Source organism: Periophthalmus magnuspinnatus, chromosome 2 (genome assembly GCF_009829125.3).
Source record: "Periophthalmus magnuspinnatus isolate fPerMag1 chromosome 2, fPerMag1.2.pri, whole genome shotgun sequence".
Lineage (NCBI taxonomy): Eukaryota > Metazoa > Chordata > Actinopteri > Gobiiformes > Gobiidae > Periophthalmus > Periophthalmus magnuspinnatus.
Window position 1 is genome coordinate 15,713,812 of NC_047127.1, and position 18,660 is coordinate 15,732,471.

At 42.1% G+C, this 18,660-nt stretch overlaps 3 protein-coding genes across 3 annotated transcripts; 1 reads left to right on the forward strand and 2 right to left on the reverse strand.

Annotated features, from left to right (window-relative positions):
• Positions 1–1,823: 1,823 nt before the first annotated feature.
• f2 (coagulation factor II (thrombin)) lies at positions 1,824–12,145 on the reverse strand. Its single transcript, XM_033978968.2, has 15 exons — positions 11,975–12,145; positions 11,190–11,270; positions 10,482–10,561; positions 10,376–10,400; positions 8,877–8,942; positions 8,426–8,534; positions 8,163–8,293; positions 7,331–7,624; positions 6,995–7,114; positions 6,728–6,854; positions 5,941–6,108; positions 4,435–4,608; positions 3,652–3,830; positions 3,134–3,204; positions 1,824–2,043 (listed from the first exon to the last, which is right to left on the reverse strand). Exons 1-15 carry the CDS (start codon positions 12,027–12,029, stop codon positions 1,888–1,890), a joined length of 1,836 nt encoding a protein of 611 aa, XP_033834859.1. The 5' UTR covers positions 12,030–12,145; the 3' UTR covers positions 1,824–1,887.
• Positions 12,146–12,858: 713 nt separating this feature from the next.
• On the forward strand, positions 12,859–14,028 carry dph3 (diphthamide biosynthesis 3). Its single transcript, XM_055226659.1, has 3 exons — positions 12,859–13,067; positions 13,377–13,451; positions 13,699–14,028. Exons 1-3 carry the CDS (start codon positions 12,960–12,962, stop codon positions 13,768–13,770), a joined length of 255 nt encoding a protein of 84 aa, XP_055082634.1. The 5' UTR covers positions 12,859–12,959; the 3' UTR covers positions 13,771–14,028.
• Positions 14,029–14,656: 628 nt separating this feature from the next.
• On the reverse strand, positions 14,657–16,543 carry LOC129456784 (NHS-like protein 1). The gene is made up of 3 exons (XM_055226602.1): positions 16,231–16,543; positions 15,926–16,010; positions 14,657–15,195 (listed from the first exon to the last, which is right to left on the reverse strand). The coding sequence occupies exons 1-3, from the start codon at positions 16,487–16,489 to the stop codon at positions 14,775–14,777; spliced, it is 765 nt and encodes a 254-aa protein (XP_055082577.1). The 5' UTR covers positions 16,490–16,543; the 3' UTR covers positions 14,657–14,774.
• Between the last annotated feature and the right edge of the window lie 2,117 nt (positions 16,544–18,660).

Here is an 18,660-nt window from a genome sequence, read left to right on the forward strand (position 1 = left end):
GACCCACAGCCCCGAGGAGCCGCTACAGAGCCACCTCTCCCTGCGGACCGAGCCTCACTGCACCGCCACTCTGCTCCAGCGCTGCCCGGGCCTCACGCTGTATGCAGCCGCTCGCCCATCACTCATTCACCGGTCACATGTGCCGTGTCCATCGCGGAGGGAGCGCGGAGCATCCCTGAGCCGCATCCGACTGAAGAGGCCTGACTGCGGGTCTTTGTCTCCAGTGCGGTCCTGGTTCAGTCCCGGTTCGGTCTTGATTGTACAGCGGGCCGTGCTGGGTGTCTTCTCCGGGGTTGAGCGCTGGTCCCGCGGGTTTAGAGAACCTCTAGAGCCGCTCTTTGTCTCGCTCCGGTCCTTCAGTGTGGATCAGGCTTCAGACAATGAGCCGCTGGCCCCGCCCCCTCCGCGCGTGCCCGCACACACACACATGCGCGGACAGAGACACGCACGCGCACAGATGCACAGCGATGCTTTATTCATGTGCCCCACTGATCACTGGGACGGAGCAGAGACACTCTACTGTCTCACGCTTTTATTTGAGAAGAAATGTCCGAAAGTCAAACACTCAGATATTTTTCCCTGATCATTTCTATATTTGTCCAACCACACCACAACATCTGGGAGGGCATCTGACACACTACAACATCTGCAGTTTAACTGGCATTTGACCTGCTCCCAGGAGGATGGGAGGGCATCTGAAATAGAGGGATACAAGAGGATGGGAGGGCATCTGACACACAGGGATACAGGAGGATGGAAGGGCATCTGACACAGGATTAGACAGTGCCACCTGGTGGAAACGGAGGATTATGGACATGACCCTAATCTTGATTAAACTCTGGATTATAACACATGAACTGGCCCAGAGATGACATGTTAATGTATAAAACAGTCAATATAATATAGAGAACATGTTGAGAACAAGTTCTGACGTTCAGATTTAATATTTATAAATTATTTATGGAAATACCAGGTAACGTAAAATTTGGATGAAACTTTACACAAAAATAACCCTCCCATAGACTGAATATTTAACCTTAACACTTGTATGTATACAGTGTTGTCACAAAACTAAAATTTTGTTTTTGAAGGAATAGATATGATACTCAATACTGATTACGATAACATGTTAATAATAATAAAAAAACAAAAACTTTAGACAATAGAATGTTATTTTCAACAGTAAATGAGAGTACTTTCTTTTATATTCCCATGTGGCCTTATATCTGTGTAATCCCTCAGTCGTCCAGATAGCTTCATAATGGTCCATGGGTGTATACTAGTCGATGTGTCTTATACTTGTTCTGATACAGTTCAACATCATTCTAAACATATTCAGGAAAGGTTCATTTCTGCCCTGTGAATGGGACTTTTTGAGTATTGATACCTGCTCAAATTTTAGTTTTGATACCGCTCAAATACTAGTTTTAGCATCGCTTAGAATCAGATTTTCAATACTTTTGACAACACCAGTAACAGGCAGTCTACATTATAAAGTCTGACACCACAGGCACAGTTGCAGTAATCCTACAGTAAAAATACCTGAGTTTGTGAATGAGACTGGGCGCTATCCGTGGTGCTGAAACATGAACTCACTTTCTAAACATGTCAAGTCTGGTGTGGAAGGGAATTGTATATCTTCAGATGTGTTGAGTGTCAAATGTATTTTTGGCTTTAGTTTTATTCATTATACAGTTATTTTGTAAAGATGATGACTGTAGGTTTTCTGAAATAAAATAATTTTTTAGCAAAGACTTTAAACACTTATATATAACACAATAGTAGCAGTAGTAGTAGTAGTAGTAGTAATGATCAGACATATGTAGTTGTTCTCATGTTTATTGTAGTATTGTAGCATTGTAGCATTGCAGTATATATGTAATATATTTAGTCTTCTCTGTCGCTGGCTGTGTTGTCGATGACCTTCCTGATCCACCTGCCCAGTCTGAACAGGTGAGTGTAGAAGCCGTACTTTCCATCACGATCACAGCCCTCGCCCCATGACACAATGCCCATCTGGTACCAGCGGTCCTCAGGTGGGTACTGCAGGAAAAGTGCTGCTAAAGTACTGTATACAGACCCTAAAAGTACTGTTAAAGTTCTGTAAAAGGACTCTAAATGTACTACTAAAGTACTGTAAAAGGACCCTAAAAGTACTGCTAAAGTACTGTAAACGGACTCTACATGTACTACTAAATTATGTATACGGACCCTAAAAGTACTGCTAAAGTTCTGTAAAAGGCCTCTAAATGTACTACTAAAGTACTGTAAAAGGACCATAAAAATATTGCTAAAGTACTGTAAAAGGACTCTAAATGTACTACTAAAGTATGTATACGGACCCTAAAAGTAGTGCTAAAGTACTGTAAAAGGACTTGAAAAGGACTGCTAAAGTACTGTAAAAGGACACTAAAATTACTGTATAAGGACCCTAAAAGTCTTGCTTAAGTACTGTATAAGGACTCGAAAAGTACTGCAAATGTACTGTACGTGGTATGTTCACACTTGCCCTTTTTGGTCCTAGTTTTAGCCCAGTTCCAGTCCAAATATTATGGCTTTCACTTCCTGTAGTCCTGGTTGAGCCCTGGTCTAGTCCTGGTCTAGTCCTGGTCTAGCCCAGATAGTTCTGGTTTCAGTCCCAGTTTAGTCCTAATTTGAATGTGGTGACTATGCAAGTATGAACACAGCCCAAAAAGTACTTAAGTTTCCTCTGGTCAGTACTTTGAGCCTAAATGAGGTGGTGGGTTTGTGACCTTTGACCCTGTGTTTGGATTCACAGCTGGACTGGACTTTCTTTGGTTCATGTCACAGGTATTATTTAAACCTTTGTTTTTAAATCTGGTCAGTGGAGATAAGCTTCTGCTGAGATAATGGAGCTCCACAGTGACCAGTAGCTCTCGTTCTGGAAGTAAATTTCTCAGTATTTTTTGCATAGTCTTTCCAAAACCAACTGTATTAAAAGTTTGAAAGTTCAGGCCTAATCATCTATGTGGTAACTAATGACCCTAAGACATCATTTAATTTAAAATCTGAAACTTTATAAACTTCAGAAATGTTATTAAAACATTTAGCAGAGTCTTTTAAATGTGCTTTTTGGACTTAAAAATAAGACTTAAGTGAAAACATGTCTGACCTTCATAGTGAACGGTCCTCCACTGTCTCCTTCACAGGCATCTCCCCTCTGAGTGTCATCCGGCTTGTACCCTGCAACAAGGCTGGGTTTAGACCAGGGTTTAGAATGTGTTTAGACCTGGTTTAGTCCTGGTTCACTCCCGCTTTAGTTGTGGTTCAGTCCTGGTTTAATCATGGTCTAGTCATGGTCCAGTCCTGTTTAGTCTTGGTTTACTCCTGGGTTAGCCCTGCATTAGTCCTGGTTTAAACCATTTATAGACATGGTTTAGTCCTGCTTTACTCCTGCTTTAGTTCAGGTTTAGAGCTGGTTTAGTCCTGGTCTCAGTGCAGTTTTAGTCCTGGTCTGATCCTGCAGCAAGCAACAAGCAACAAGAGCTTGTTGTCGGTGATGCACACAGTAGTGGAGGCTCTTCAGATGCTTTAGTCATGGTTTAGTCTTGTCTCAGTCTTGCTTTAGATCATGATTTAGCCATGTTTAGTCCTGATTTAGTCATGGTTTAGTCCTGGTCCATGTCTGACCTGCACAGAACATGTTGTCTGTGATGCGCACAGATGTGGAGGCTCTACAGATGTTCTGATCCACTATGGGCAGGTGAATTTGCTGTAGGACCGTGGGAAGGTTTCGAGCCGCTGGGTTCCATGTCTCCTTCAGGTTCCCCCAACCGGTCACTCTGCCCTTATAACCCTCAGTCATCAGCCTGAGGAGAGGGGACACAAAACATGACCGGAGAACCAGGCTGAGCATAGACTGTATATATAAACCATGGAAGTATAATAATATCTGGAAAATTAGCCAAAAATGGTGTTGTGTTGTTTTCAGTGGCTTGCGCTCATTGGCATGAAATGCCAAAAAAAATAAAAATAAAATTCTTACTTCCTGAATACTGGCTCAATGAAATAAATGACAAAAAAATGAATATCGTGATTTTCTTTGAGCCAGATTACAATGTCAATTTCATTACAATTCATGTAAACTTGGTGTCTTTATATTGCCTTTAAGTGATAAATAAAGACATCTGCTTGTTCTGACAGTTCACACTTCACTCTGATTGGTTAATGCCACCTGTCACGCACTCAGAGTCTTAGGGAGGTTGGGTGGTGGGTGGGGAAAAGTGTCTGTGTTTGAGCAAAGAGGTGCATTAAACAGAACAGCACTGAATCACAATCTGACGATATGACCAAAATACCATAGAGTGACATGGATGAGATCACAATTCGCTTTTTATCACCATATTGCCCAGCCCTAGTTTTGGTTGCATTTTGGTTGTGTTCTGGGTCAGTTCTGGGTCTGGTCATACTCACGCTCGGGCCACGGCCTTGCTGGGAAGGCAGATGGGATGGACGTTATCAGAGAAGGTGACGGGTCTCTTTAAGTGGAGCAGAGCGATGTCTCGGTTCAGATTTTCTTTCCAGTTGTATTTGGGATGAACAATGATGTTGTCGATGGCAACAATCTTCTCCATACCGCGCTCAAACCTGTAAAAGACCTGATTTAGTCCTTGTTTTAGCTCTGTTTTAGACCTGGTTTAGACCTAGTGTAGTCCTAGTATCTGGTCTCTAGTCTGGTCTGGTCTGGTCTCTGGTCTCTGGTCTAGTCTATGGTCTGGTCTCTGGTCCCTGGTCTGGTCTCTGGTCCCTGGTCTGGTCTCTGGTCTCTGATCCCTGGTCTCTGGTCTGGTCTCTGGTCCCGGGTCTCTGGTCTGGTCTCTGGTCTGGTCCCTGGTCTCTGGTCTGGTCTCTGGTCTGGTCCCTGGTCTCTGGTCTCTGGTCTCTGGTCTTTGGTATCTGGTCTCTGGTCTCTGGTCTCTGATCTCTGTTCCCTGGTCTCTGGATTCTGGTCCCTGGTCTCTGGTCCCTGGTCCCTGGTCTCTGGACTCTGGTCTCTGGTCTCTGGTCTCTGGTCTCTGGTCTGGTCTCTGGTATCTGGTCTGGTGTCTGGTCTGGTGTCTGGTCTGGTCTCTGGTCTGGTCCCTGGTCTCTGGTCTGGTCTCTGGTCCCTGGTCTCTGGTCTGGTCTCTGGTCTGGTCTCTGGTCTGGTTCCTGGTCTCTGGTCTCTGGTCTCTGGTATCTGGTATCTGGTATCTGGTATCTGGTCTCTGGTCTCTGGTCTGGTCTCTGGTCTGGTCTCTGGTCTCCGGTCTGGTCTCTGGTCTCTGGTCCCTGGTCTCTGGTCTAGTCTATGGTCTGGACTCTGGTCCCTGGTCCCTGGTATCTGGTCTGGTCTCTGGTCCCTGGTCCCTGGTCTCTGGCCCCTGGTCCCTGGTCCCTGGTCCCTGGTCTCTGGTCTCTGGTCTCTGGTCTCTGGTCTCTGGTCTCTGGTCTGGTCTCTGGTCCCTGGTCTCTGGTCTCTGGTCTCTGGTCTGGTGTCTGGTCTGGTGTCTGGTCTCTGGTCTCTGGTCTGGTCCCTGGTCTCTGGTCTGGTCTCTGGTCCCTGGTCTCTGGTCTGGTCTCTGGTCCCTGGTCTCTGGTCTGGTCTCTGGTCTGGTCTCTGGTCTGGTTCCTGGTCTCTGGTCTCTGGTATCTGGTATCTGGTATCTGGTATCTGGTATCTGGTCTCTGGTATCTGGTCTCTGGTCTCTGGTCCCTGGTCTCTGGTCTAGTCTATGGTCTGGACTCTGGTCCCTGGTCCCTGGTATCTGGTCTGGTCTCTGGTCCCTGGTCCCTGGTCCCTGGTCCCTGGTCTCTGGTCCCTGGTCCCTGGTCCCTGGTCCCTGGTCTCTGGTCTCTGGTCTCTGGTCTCTGGTCTGGTCTCTGGTCCCTGGTCTCTGGTCTCTGGTCTCTGGTCTGGTCCCTGGTTTCTGGTCTCACTTGGCTCTGTTGTGCTTCCCCAGCCGCACTAGCAGGTCACTGATGGTAAAGTTCTTGTTCCAGGGCGGGTACAGGATGCAATGGGCAGCGGTCAGGATCCACTGGTCACTGATGAGACTGGCCCCACACAGCAGCTCCTGAGGACTACGCTTGTACAACATCACCTGCCTGAAAGGGAAGGGGCATTATACAGCTGTTGCCTAGAAACCAGCATGTAAACAAGGGTCACAATTAATTAGACTAATACAAATAAATTGCAACACCTTTATTTTGTTAAAGGTCCTATACTATACAACATTTTAAGAAATGTTATAATCTTGTTACTTCATCAAAAAACATAACTGGAGTTGTGTTTTGTTTCATTCACACATGTTTGAATAACACTTTATTATTAGTCTGTTACATCTCAAGGTCACAATGCTCTCTTCCACCTTGTGATATCATGTAGTGGTAGTTTTCAAGTTACATTTTCATTTCATTCAAACATGTTAAACAGGTCTGTTTGTGATGAGGAAATATAATATTCTCTTTTACAACTCACCACTGTATTTTTGTACTTTTCTTCTCCATGATATATTTTCCTTCTCAGTCATGTAGCATCATATAGATCATATGGGACAAATGTACCACATAAAGTACTGAGTGTTGCGGTATTTCTACACAGCAGTTTTTGTACCATGTAGGATCATAATTATAGTACATATATTGTTACCATGTAGAGTAGTACATATAGTTGTACATATAGATGTACTATGTAGTATCATAATTATAGTACATATATTGTTACCATGGCGCAGAGGCGACCTCAGCATCGATCCCGCCCACGATGCGACTTCCTCTGTACGACTCCAGAAGCTCCTCCTCCTTTCCATCCTTCACTGACTTACTCTCAAAAAGGGGGCGGCGTCCACACACTGAACACACAGGGTTAGGGTTTACCATACCATATGTGTGTGTGTGTGTGTGTGTGTGTATATATATATATATATATATATATATATATATATATATATATATATATATATATATATACACACATATATACAGTACTCACCGTCCTCTCCGAGGCCAAAGCTTCGTGGGTTGAACAGGTTTTTTCTAGTGTCCTTCAGAACTGAACGTTCTCTCCCAGAACTCTGCTCCTGAGATGGGTCTGGAGCTGTGACAAGGTCCTCTGTAACAAGAGATATGACTAAACTAGGACTAAACCAGGACTTGTGTCATGCACTAATATTGCATAACACACAGCTCCTTGTTGTTTAATGCTTACAAAGTAGTAGTAGTAGTAGTAGTAATAGTACCACACAGTTGCAGATTGCAGTAGTAGTATTAGTAGTAGTATTAATGGTAGTAGTAGTAGAGTAGTAGTATTATTAGTAGTATCTTGTACCACACAGCTGTAGATCGCAGTAGTCCACTGTCACGTTCCCATTGACCTCCACAAAGCACCAGGGTCCCTCTGAGTCCTGGTCTGGGTTCCTGCAGTGGTTCTGGGGCAGTTTGACTTCAGGGAGGAACTCTTTATCAGCGCTGAGGGACTGGACGACAGGATTGACCCAGGACAGACATGAGTGACCCCCCAGAGTGACAGAAAGGTCCCCCGTGTAGTCCACACCCTGATTCAACAGGCAATCCACCGACCTCATTGGCTCCTGAGCCAGAAGGGGTGGGACAAACGCTTCACCTGCACAACAAGGAAAGAACAAGTACATCTCCTATGCACTGTGTGGGAGTAGAAGTAGTAGCAGTAGTAGTACCATGAACAGTATAATAGAAGTGGACTAAGTGAGTGGCACATCACCTACAGCATACGGCTCCAAAGTTCATTGAAGCTAGCAGTTATAGGGCTAACCTAAACCAGGGACAATATTTGGAGATCTGTGTGTGCAGCCAAAGAGGCACAATAGCTGCTAATCAAACCTGTTGCAAATGCTATTCAGGGAAAGAAGAAACCTGATTGGTCTGTTGTTAATGTTCATCTCTTGATTTATTTCACTATTTAGAAAATACTGAAATAAAAAAACATGTAGAGTGATTTAAAACCAACATTTTGAGGTCAGAATGACGAGCCTGAAAGCAGCACTTAAAGACAGAGGGGGCACGTTTTTTAAACAGAAAGTGAATCGGAACCAGAGTTGAACTGAACTGTGCCCGTGCTCAGTTCCTGTTTGGGACGTAGCAGCCACCAGGATAGATATGTACACGATAAGAGTAGTACTCACCACACTTGGGCACCGAGCAGGCTTCTTTCTGGACGGTGGGGTCTCTGGTGAAGCACCAGGGCTGCTCCTGGTCATTTGGGTTTCTGCAGAAGTTCTCCTGAAGCTGAGGGTTCTCACTCACATTAAACTCTCTGCACACAAAGAGTCAGCTGCTCTCTTATCATCCTGTGTCAGATGCCCTTGATGTGTGTCAGATGCCCTCCCTGAAGCCCTCCCTGTATGTCTGATGCCCTCCCATGTGTCAGATTCCCTTCAGGTGTTACCTCATGATAGGATGGGGGTAGGAGGTACTCCAACGTTGACATACTCGTCCTGATTTGGTAATGCTCATGTTTCCTCCGTAGCTCAGTCCTTTCCCAAACACACATGCGCCTCAAACAGACACACACGTTATTATTATTATTATTATTATTATTATTATTATTATTATTATTATTATTATTATTATTATTATACTTAATATACTCGATATATTGTAAAAGTCATATTTCAGCATAAAACACATATTTCAGCATAAAACACACCAGCCTTATTACTATACAACAGTTTAAATCCCCACCACATACCTTTTTAGCCAAAAAATAGACTAAACTAAAAGCATTTTTTAAATTTTGGTTGTGTTTATTGCGCTGAAAAACCTTACTGTGAGCAGGCTTGCATCTCCACAAACCTGACTGTTTGCTTGCTTGTTTCCATGGAGATGTTGATGCTTACCATCTAGACAGTCGCGCACCAGTTTGATGTTGTTTGTGTTCCTCTCCAGCTCAGTGCCTTTACAATCTGAAAATAAAAAATCATCACTACAGTACTATGTTTTATATACCTTTAACTTTAGAGTCAAGTCCCTATGTTTGGGCAGATGGTGGTGCTGTGGCTGTATTTACAAAGATCTCGTGAAATCTGAACTTTGGTTTGTTTAATGATCAAACACAACTCACACAACAGTACAACTAAAGTACAACTAAAGTGGTACGAACCCACACAACAGCTAAAGTATGAATACTACAAACCCACATATCTAAATCAGACCTATTCTGCAGACTGGACTCTTCAAAGTTTTAACCTTGTTATATATGTTTCCTTCTCATTGACCCATGTTTGAATAATCTTTAATCACTTATTTTCAAGAAGTCATTTTGCTCCAATCTACCTCTGGTACACGCTCACTGTAAAGTACGCACTTCCTTCTCCAGTTTTTTTTTTTTTTTAAATCTGTGATACTCATAGGATTCAGCAGCGTTGCATCATCATTTTGGGACAAATGAAAAAAGAAATCCTCTACTGTGATGTGCTACTACCCACAAGCGGCGCCGACAGCACGCATCGCGTTGTTGTGATGATGTTTACAGCGACATCGCCTCCCACCAGGCACCAAAGTTTTCTAAAATGGAATTAAGCTGGCTTTGTTTCTTTTGTCAATTAAAAAAAAAAAAAACTATTATGATTTAGAATGTTCAGATTATAATATAATGATCCACAGGTGTTATAGGTTGCAACTATAAAGCAGACACAATCACAATATGTCTGCATATTTCGGCTGAGTTCTTCTCTCAAACTGAAAACACTCTGTTGCACCCTATGATGTCATGTGGTAATACAGGATGTGCTCCACTGTGTTTTTAAACTCCATACACCTTCACTAGAATCATTTGGATAATTTCAGCCCTGGAATTGCCAATCTCTATTGAACAAAAGGTAAAAGGAGCTGTTAATTTGAAAACTATTGCTTTATGACATCACAACATGGAACAGAGCATTTTGAGCTTTGGCGGTATGGACATGTTCAAACATGTGTCAGTGAAATAAAACATGACTACAGGTATGTTTGAAGGAGGTAAAAACATTCTAAAAAGGCTTAAAGCTCACAAGAGTCAATTTTGTGTAATATTTAAAGGTCCTGTACCTGATTCAAACCATGAGTCAGTTATATTTTTTATGGTTTAGGTTAAACTTTTAGCCTCGCCCACTTAGTCCTTCTGCCGCTGTGATATTGCACCATAACACAGAAACTACTGTCTGGGATGGAGTTTGTTTCCCATGAGTCTTACTAACAATATGCCTGATTGGACAAAAGAGGTGGCTCTGTCAATAGCTTCTATGTTAGTTATTAACTAAAAATACTACATGAAATCAATAGATTATATTTTACAGTGTCATTTGTTTAGCAGTTTTAAACAAATATACTGAGGTACTTTGGATACTACAGTACTCACCTAAGTACTTGGTCCAGAATGTTTTCTGAAAGACACACAGTTGGTTAGACACATTATAAAGATTTAGTACAGGACATTTAGGACCAGGACTAATCCATCTACTCACTGTTGGAACTGTCTGTTCGAAAACTTCTCGGGCTTCTTCATGGTCACAGATCTCCTCGAGACACTCCCTCTCCAGGTTTCCTGTAACGAGACGAGACCAGGACTAAGCCAGGACTAAATCAGGACTGAACCTGGCCTAAATCAGGACTAAATCAAAACTAAGCCAGGACTGAGCTTTGACTAAACCAGGACTAAACCAGGACTAAACCAGGACTAAAGCAGGACTGAACCACAACTGAACCAGAACTAAACTAGGAACTCGACCGGTCTAAATGGAGACATGTGAATGATTGGTTTTAGAGGTTTTAGATAAACCGATATATATCAATTGGCAAATATTTACCATTTTTGTGTATCGTTAAATTTACTGCATTTGCCCCATTTTATTTGATAATTTTCGTGTAAAGAAAGAACTGCACAAACAGGACTCTGCTCATACAGGTTTAAGGGAAACGGGGGCTGTGGGTGTCAAAGTATCATTGACACAGATATATATTTGTTATTATAATACTATTATGTAGAGCAGTGCAATGCATAAACAGGAACTGATTTTGTAGGCAATTTAATTTTTATATATTTTGGGAGATATTCAAAAAAATGACCCCACATACTGGCCAAAACCCTAAACAGTCAGAATTTGTATTGTTCTAGTCCAATTAACAAACCCTAACCCAGTCTAAAATGAGGTGTGTGATTGGTCGGTTTATACCTGGCTTCACCTCCTCAAACATCTGATTAGCTCGTTTGTTCCTCTGCAGTACTTGCGCCGCCTGCTGGCTTTCCAGGAACACTGCAACAACAACAAAAGAATTTACTCCATTAAAAAAAGATTAAAATTGAAACATTAAAATAAATCGGAGCTTAGTCGTTTCATGATCTGCTCAGTGAGCTGAATTAATCTGAACTAGTCTGTGAAAGAGACTTTAAAAATCTAGAGGAGTTCCACCTGATGACATCACCAGGTTAAACGGAGTGTTGTGAGCTGTGCAGAGGGAGACAGAGTAAATGTGCAAGTTTACCAAAACATTTGTGAATGAAACAAAACACAACTCCAGGGATGACACATTAGAACAGGGTTAAAGCCCCAATGCGGAACATTTCATCACATTAGAATAGGGTTACAGAGCAGAGACAGATTAGGAGGAGACAGAACGTCTATAACAGCACCTGTGACAGAAAACAAATTATTAGTATTTTTACTCTCAGTACTTCAAACTAGTCTCCTTGATACTGCAGTTATTTTAAAGGTACACTATGTAACTTTTCTGGGGGAGGGTTCACCACTTGCTAGTCTCCATATAGATGTCACTGGTTTGCCTAGAATGTTCCACATTATAGTATGACATTAAACCAGGAATAAACCAAGTCTAAACTAGGTATAAATGGGACTAAACAAGGACAAAACAAGAACTAAACCAAGACTAACCAGGTCTGAACCAGGACTAAACCAGATAAATTAAATTAAATTAAATTAAAAATAATATTGTGTCTTACCATTTTGCGCGAAGCAGCAGCTGAGTCCAATGAGCAGTAAAATGAGAGCTTTCATGTCTCTGGTCCTGGTCCAAACCCGGCTCTGGAACGGTTTAAAAAGAGACTCAAACCGGGTCTAAACCGGGACTAAACCGGGACTAAAAGCAGGTCTGGCCCGAGTCTGAGTCTGGACCGGGGGCAAAGGCTGTGGACTATTTGTTTAAGTGACGTATTCATCGTTTACTCTTCGTTTCACAAAGTTTAGGCAGAAATCTGTAGTTATAAAAGATTTTGTTAACACGTGACAGAAAAAAATGTTTAAAGTGCTGCAAAACGTCCAAATAAAATAACCCAAAATCCACATAAAGGTTCAAATTTGCTTATTTTATTTCATCTTTTTATTTTAATCTCATCATGGACAAATTTGGCTCAGAGCAGGGGTCAGAAATATTTAGACAAAAGCTTTTATAATGACAGTTTATGCCTATTTCAGTTTATTTATTAGTCCAAATAACTTACCTCTTGTGAATATAACGTATTATACTAAACTAAATATATTATAATAGATTTGTAAATGTTTTTTTTTCTTTTTTTCTTTTATTTTATCTTCATCGCTGTAAAATGGCGCCGTCTCGTGGGTCTAGAGGCGAACTGCGTCAAACTCTTGATGTGTACAACTTTTTGTTTTTTTTTACAGGTAAATGTCAAAAATAAAACCTAATTTCCTACTTCTTTTTATAAATACAATTCCCAATTAGTTAAAATATTTCCCTCCCTAACCCCTAAAAAACGCTTTTATTCAAAGTTTTTCTCAGAAATTTCTTTTATTTATTTCGAGACACCACCCCGCGTGACGTCATCCTTGCGTCAGTGTGCGTAGTGTGCGTGAGTCTGCGTGTGTCTGCCTGAGCCTGCCTGAGCGTGAGGACCATGCGACTAACGTGACCCCGGTAAACTCGGATAAAAACACTAAAACCCTCTTCTAAAACCTCGGTTCTGGAGGAAAATGTCGGTGTTTCACGACGAGGTGGAGATCGAGGACTTTGAGTTCGACGAGGACACGGAGACGTACTATTTCCCGTGTCCGTGCGGGGACCCGGTTTGCCATCACCCGGTGAGCTAACAGCTAATAGAGTTAAGGGCTAATGCTAACAGGCTAACGGATCATAACAGAGCTGTTTATTCCTCTGAAAAGCAGAATATCTGGTGATTTTAGCCTATTTTCGACCGGGCTTAGTTCTGCTTATGTGTGCCGACAAATGATAGTTTATAGAAAATATTCCCAAACACTAAACTAACACGAGAACATCATGTGTGGTCATAGACTATATACGCATATACTGTTGTAGTCTATGCGTGTGGTAAAAAAGAAAATTACATTTGAGCACTGAACCGGGACTGAAACCAGGACTTGTTGTTTCAGGAGGATCTGGAGAACGGGGAGGAGGTGGCCACATGTCCGAGCTGCTCTCTCATTGTCAAAGTAATTTATGACAAGGTAATAGTACTTCCTACTACTACTACTACTACTACTACTACTACTACTACTACTACCGTCAATACTACGTCTACTACCAGTACTGCTACTGCTGCTCTACTACTACTATTACTGAGTTGTACTTCACTCTTTACTACTGCTTGTACTATAACATATTTTACTATTTCTTAAATTATTGTGATCTTGGAAGTGCAAAGTTTATTGTGTCATTCTTTTAACAGCAATTATATTTTTGTATTTTCCACAGGAGTTGTTCATGTCCGGAGAAACCATTGTTGCTCCTTCAAGCACATCCAAACTAGAGCTGGTCCAGTCCTGAGTCTGACCAAGATCCAAGACCTGGACTCAGACCAGAGACCGGACTTCAGAGCAGCGCCCCGTTTCCACATAATGTGTATTTATTTAAAATGTACAGTGCAGGAAGAACCAGAGCAGAGAAACTGGACCAGACCAGAACCTGTTCCAGTCCTGGTTCAGATCTCACTTGAACCTTTTTCATTTTAAACTTATTTATTTCATGACAAAGAGGATTTTAATATTTACACTTACATGACGGTTTTATTTTGTATTGTTTGAACAGTGCCAATGACTTCTTCAAAAACATATGCAAATATTATGTAAATAAATATAAATATATAACACATGTACAGTGGAAATAAAGTTTATATGACAAAAAGATACTGTGTTTTACGAATAATTAGAGTAAGAACCAAAGTCTAAACCAAGAGCTGTTTTCTAAATCAACAACACAACGCAGAGGACAACTCAATAATATTTTAATGTATTAAACATTTGAAAAACTGAACTGCCAAAGTTTTATCAAATAATGACCATAATAAAAATGCAGTCACGTAAAACAATATTTCACATTTATAAGAAGAGTGCTATAACAAATATAAACTTTTAAACAAAGAAATGATTACATGTCCATTTTAATACCTATGTTCAGTATTGCACTTTTAGTTTCAATAGTCTCATGTATTCTACTCTACATCAAGTGTACATCAAAACTCTTCCACCTCAGGCAACAGCTATGTTTTTATATTTTTTATACTTACATGTACCAAACATACAGTAATTCACCTTTGTATTATGTTTTGACTTAAATGGTGTTTGAATCAGATGTAAACCAGGTCTGAACCAGGTGTAAACCGGGACTAAATCCAGGATTATAACAGGTCTAACTCGGATCCCGGAAATATAATGGTTACTTTTCAAATGAACTGAAACCAGAACTAAAACAGCCCATAGTAGGTTTAAACCATAACTTAAGATCAGATCAGACTGGGCTTAGACCAGGTTTAAAGCAGGGCACTATTAGGTTCAGATGAACTCAAAAACATCGTCATCTCCGTCTTGTTCTTCGTATTGTTCTTCGTTTTGTTGGTCTTCTTCGTCGTGGTGTTCTAAGATGGCTGCCATGGGAGCAGTGTGGAGTCGAGTCCGAGACGATAGCCAACGACCGGCGATACACGGAGGGGTCAGAGGTCGTGGCGTACACGAAGTAGAAGCATACGGGGTGTAGGGTCTGCAGAGACGCTCTACGGCAGACACACGCGACACAGAGCCAAAATGGACACCCTTCTTTAAGAGCAGGGCCTTAAAGCTGTGACTGTGCGGCAACCTTTGAACTCTGGGTGCAGAGCGGGGTTCAGCAGGGGTCACGGGAGGAGAGGGTGAGGAAGCGGAAGTGGAGGAGGAGGAGGAGAAAACACCTTTACGCCCAAACATCTTCCTCTTGGACCTGAAAAACAATGCATAATCTTGGTGACACTTAGAGCTTACATAACAGTTACTACACTATAGCAATTCAGGTTAACTACACCTGTACAACACTAAAGCAGGGCGATATGGCCTAACAAATTTAAACACGATATAAAAGATAACATTTGCAATAACCATGTAATTGACAATGGTGGCCTTTATAAAACCTTTGACTTGTTTTGGACTATTTAAGATACAGTAATACATTTGTTTCTACTCCTCACTTCTTTTCTCTTTCATTATTAGAGTTTTAAGCCTCTGTAGAGCCTTGTCACTCTGGGCTTTAGCTGTAGCAATTAGCCACTGTCTTCTCAAGTACTACTACTGCTGCTGTGCTTTGTTTCCAGGGGACATTTCACTGGAATGTGCGACTTATCAATGAATGTCAACTGAACTGGTAAAAGAGAGTCGACCATTTTCAGAGGAGTGGGACATTGTTTACATTAGACGGATCCAAAATGGCGGCATGACTGGAATAGACTACTTAATACTATAGACTAACAGGAAAGAGGAGAGGGGTGTGGAGGTATTCAGGAGATAGAGTCACAGTTCAGGGTTTTTCTGTGGTCTAATGACTCTGGTCTGGATGTACCTTTAGTTACATTCACACGGTGCCCTCCCACACAGCACTGACAGAGAGCAAAGATTGAAAAGATTAAGTTATTTCTGAAAGATTTTACGTTTTATTTATTACGTATTGGTGTTTGTACCTGTGTATGACAGCGAACAGGTCGTCTGTGCTTCGAGTCTGAGCTGGGACTGTGACCTCATCAGCAGAAACTCCTCCAAACACATCTGTAAGTAAAAAGTATGAATATAAGGCTATGGTCCACGCTATTGTTTCTGCTTATATCTGTCCTCTGCACTTGACCCATCCTTCAGTGTCTCTGGGTTAACTGGGCTAACCACTCTGCCACCATGACATAATATAAGGACAAAACAAGGACTACACCAGGACTAAACCAAAACCAACCCAAGACTAAACCAGGACTAAACCGGGTCTACCACACCTCACCTTCTTCTCCTGGTTCTTGTATGAGCAGGTCGGGCAGGGACAGCTCCCCCTTGAGGCTGTCGGTGGAGAGTGCGCTGCTGAGGGAGAGGCAGCTCTGACCAATCAGGCGGCCCGATTCCTCTGACATCACAGTTTCGCTCTCAGAGGAGGAGGAGAGAGACGAGGAGCTGAGTGAGCACCTCTCTTTTTCTTGGTGCATTAAAAGTGTTTGGTTTTGTTTCTTTCGTCGCGGTGGTTTTTTTATCGGCATTCTCTCCATCACACACTCCTCCTCTGGCACGCACTGTCTCCCCTGGAAACCTGTCCTAAAATCACAATCCTTGGGCAAAATCTGACTCGGAATATTCACATTTTGTCCTCCATAGACTCCCATATAGTGCTCCTGCTTGGTCGGGGCATCTCCAAAACTGTGATAGTTCTCCATGGTACAAAAATCTCCTTCCATAATTTCTAGTTCTTTCTCTGCATTTCTCAGGCTCCAAATATTTTCACTGGAGTTTTCAAAATTCGTCACACGACTTTTATACGAGCTGAGGTTTTCCAGATTTTCCATCCAGGAATTCTGATGGTTTTCAAATCGGAAAAAATCATTTTCCTCCACAGAGCAGCCATTTTGTGCAGATTCCAAACTCTCCCATATTACATCATCACTTTCAAATCTCTGTCCAGAATTCTCCATTGGTCCACGACTAAATATGGAGTCACCATTTTGTACAGAACAGATTCTACTACCCATTGCAGTAGTAGTAGTATCCACAAAAGTACTATTAGCAGTCCCTTCCTTTGCACAGTGCTCATTGGTCTTCCTGCTAAAGTTGATTAAACCATTTTGTATAAAACCACTGTCTTCAAATGCACTTCTGTTCAAAATGCTCTGCTCTGCATTTCCATCATTTGGACTTTGAGCATTGCAACTTTCTGTACAAATATAAACAACAGGGTCATAGCTTTCCAAAGTTGATGTTTTTGAAAATAATGAATTATTTTCAGATTTCCTTAAAGTCCAAACCTCAGCAGAATCCTCAAGATTTCTCCAAACCTGCTCAGATGTTCTCGGTTGAGTGCTGATTTGGGTTCTGGGTTTTATTTGGGTGCTCGTTAGGGTTGCCAGATCTGGTTTCTGAGTGCTGTTTCTAGTGCTAGTTTGGGTTGCCAGATCTGGCTTCTTGGGGCTCCGTTGGGTTGCCAGATCTGTTTTTTTATGTGGTATTGGAGGCTTGTCTCTTCGCGGTGAGTTTGAACTGTGATTTGCTGAAACATTTTGTGCTTTTCCGGGTGACATTTTATCGTCTCTCTTCGCGGTTCTGTTGAGTAGCCCCAGGATCCCTAAGTCCGGCTTGGTGGGCAGCGCGGGTTTGACCGGAGATCGGTTTTTTGTCTGATTGAATGTCTCCTCCTCCTCTCTCCCCCCTCGACACAGGCTCCAGTACTGCGACTCTTCTGCTTCATAAACCTCACACTCTTGAGGACAGGTTTGTGTTTTAACCCCGGGGCTGTTCGAATGTCTCTCTTTAAGCGTTTCCTGAGCGTTTTCTGCACTTGTTTTGTCACTAAGCTTACTCATGTCTGCTTTGTTCACATCATAGTACGAATACTTCACTTTACTTTTGGATTTCTGTATCTTTCTTTGCACATTTGAATCGGAAGAATTCAAAATGTCTCCCAAACCGTTGTCCTGGTTCAATCTCGTGGCTGTGCTCTCCACTAACATGGCGTACATGTCCAGATACGCCTGATGTCTCTCTTTAAAAACAGAATTCTGACTGAAATTGTCTGTGAGACCTTCCAGGTCTTGTTTGTTCTGCGTTCTAAAGTAGTTCTCTGTGGTTTGCAGCTTGTATTGTGTCACGTTTGTGATTTGTGCGTTTTGGATTTTCAAATCTGAGCTGCAGATTTCAGCGGCCACTATTTTGCGACAATTTTCCATCAACAAAACTTCACTCATCTCTGGGCTGTCACTTACACTTTGTTCTGGCTTAAACTCATCAGTGTCATAAATCATGTCTTTGACGATTGTTAAATCAGCCTTTGTGGATTGGTGGATCACTTCTCCTTCTGAATCTTCCACAGATGCATCTAACACACGAAGAATGGTTTCGATTTCTTCCAAACCGATTTCCTGTTTCATTTCAGCTTCTGTCCAACATTCTTCTGGTTCTGAAACTTGACTTTTCATCTCGTTTGAAGCCTCTCCTCTGGTCATAACTGTGCTGTCTTCCTGCGCATATGTGTTATTGATCCCCTCACTGTTATAAATATCATTGTAAACATGGTCAGATTTGTCATTTTGAGTGATGCAAACCTTAGATTCCTCTGGCTGCTCAAATCTGCCATTTTCTTCTATGATGTTTGGGATAAAAATCTCTGCAACTTTTCCCTCAAACTGTTCTGGCAGACGCGACTCAGCCCTGGTTAAATCATCACTTAACT

What these genes read in the sequence shown, in the direction of transcription:
- f2 (XM_033978968.2), bottom strand. Translation starts at nt 12,029, where the DNA reads ATGAAAGCTCTCATTTTACTGCTCATTGGACTCAGCTGCTGCTTCGCG. An exon ending in CTGCGATCTACAGCTGTGTG is followed by an intron (nt 7,115 to 7,330) that starts GTACAAGATACT and finishes CTCTTGTTACAG; the next exon opens with AGGACCTTGTCACAGCTCCA. An exon ending in AGCAAGGCCGTGGCCCGAGC is followed by an intron (nt 3,831 to 4,434) that starts GTGAGTATGACC and finishes CCCTCTCCTCAG; the next exon opens with GCTGATGACTGAGGGTTATA.
- dph3 (XM_055226659.1), top strand. Translation starts at nt 12,960, where the DNA reads ATGTCGGTGTTTCACGACGAGGTGGAGATCGAGGACTTTGAGTTCGAC. An exon ending in ACCCGGTTTGCCATCACCCG is followed by an intron (nt 13,068 to 13,376) that starts GTGAGCTAACAG and finishes TTGTTGTTTCAG; the next exon opens with GAGGATCTGGAGAACGGGGA. An exon ending in TCAAAGTAATTTATGACAAG is followed by an intron (nt 13,452 to 13,698) that starts GTAATAGTACTT and finishes TATTTTCCACAG; the next exon opens with GAGTTGTTCATGTCCGGAGA.
- LOC129456784 (XM_055226602.1), bottom strand. Translation starts at nt 16,489, where the DNA reads ATGGAGAGAATGCCGATAAAAAAACCACCGCGACGAAAGAAACAAAAC. An exon ending in ACAAGAACCAGGAGAAGAAG is followed by an intron (nt 16,011 to 16,230) that starts GTGAGGTGTGGT and finishes TTTTACTTACAG; the next exon opens with ATGTGTTTGGAGGAGTTTCT. An exon ending in CTGTTCGCTGTCATACACAG is followed by an intron (nt 15,196 to 15,925) that starts GTACAAACACCA and finishes ATTGTTTTTCAG; the next exon opens with GTCCAAGAGGAAGATGTTTG.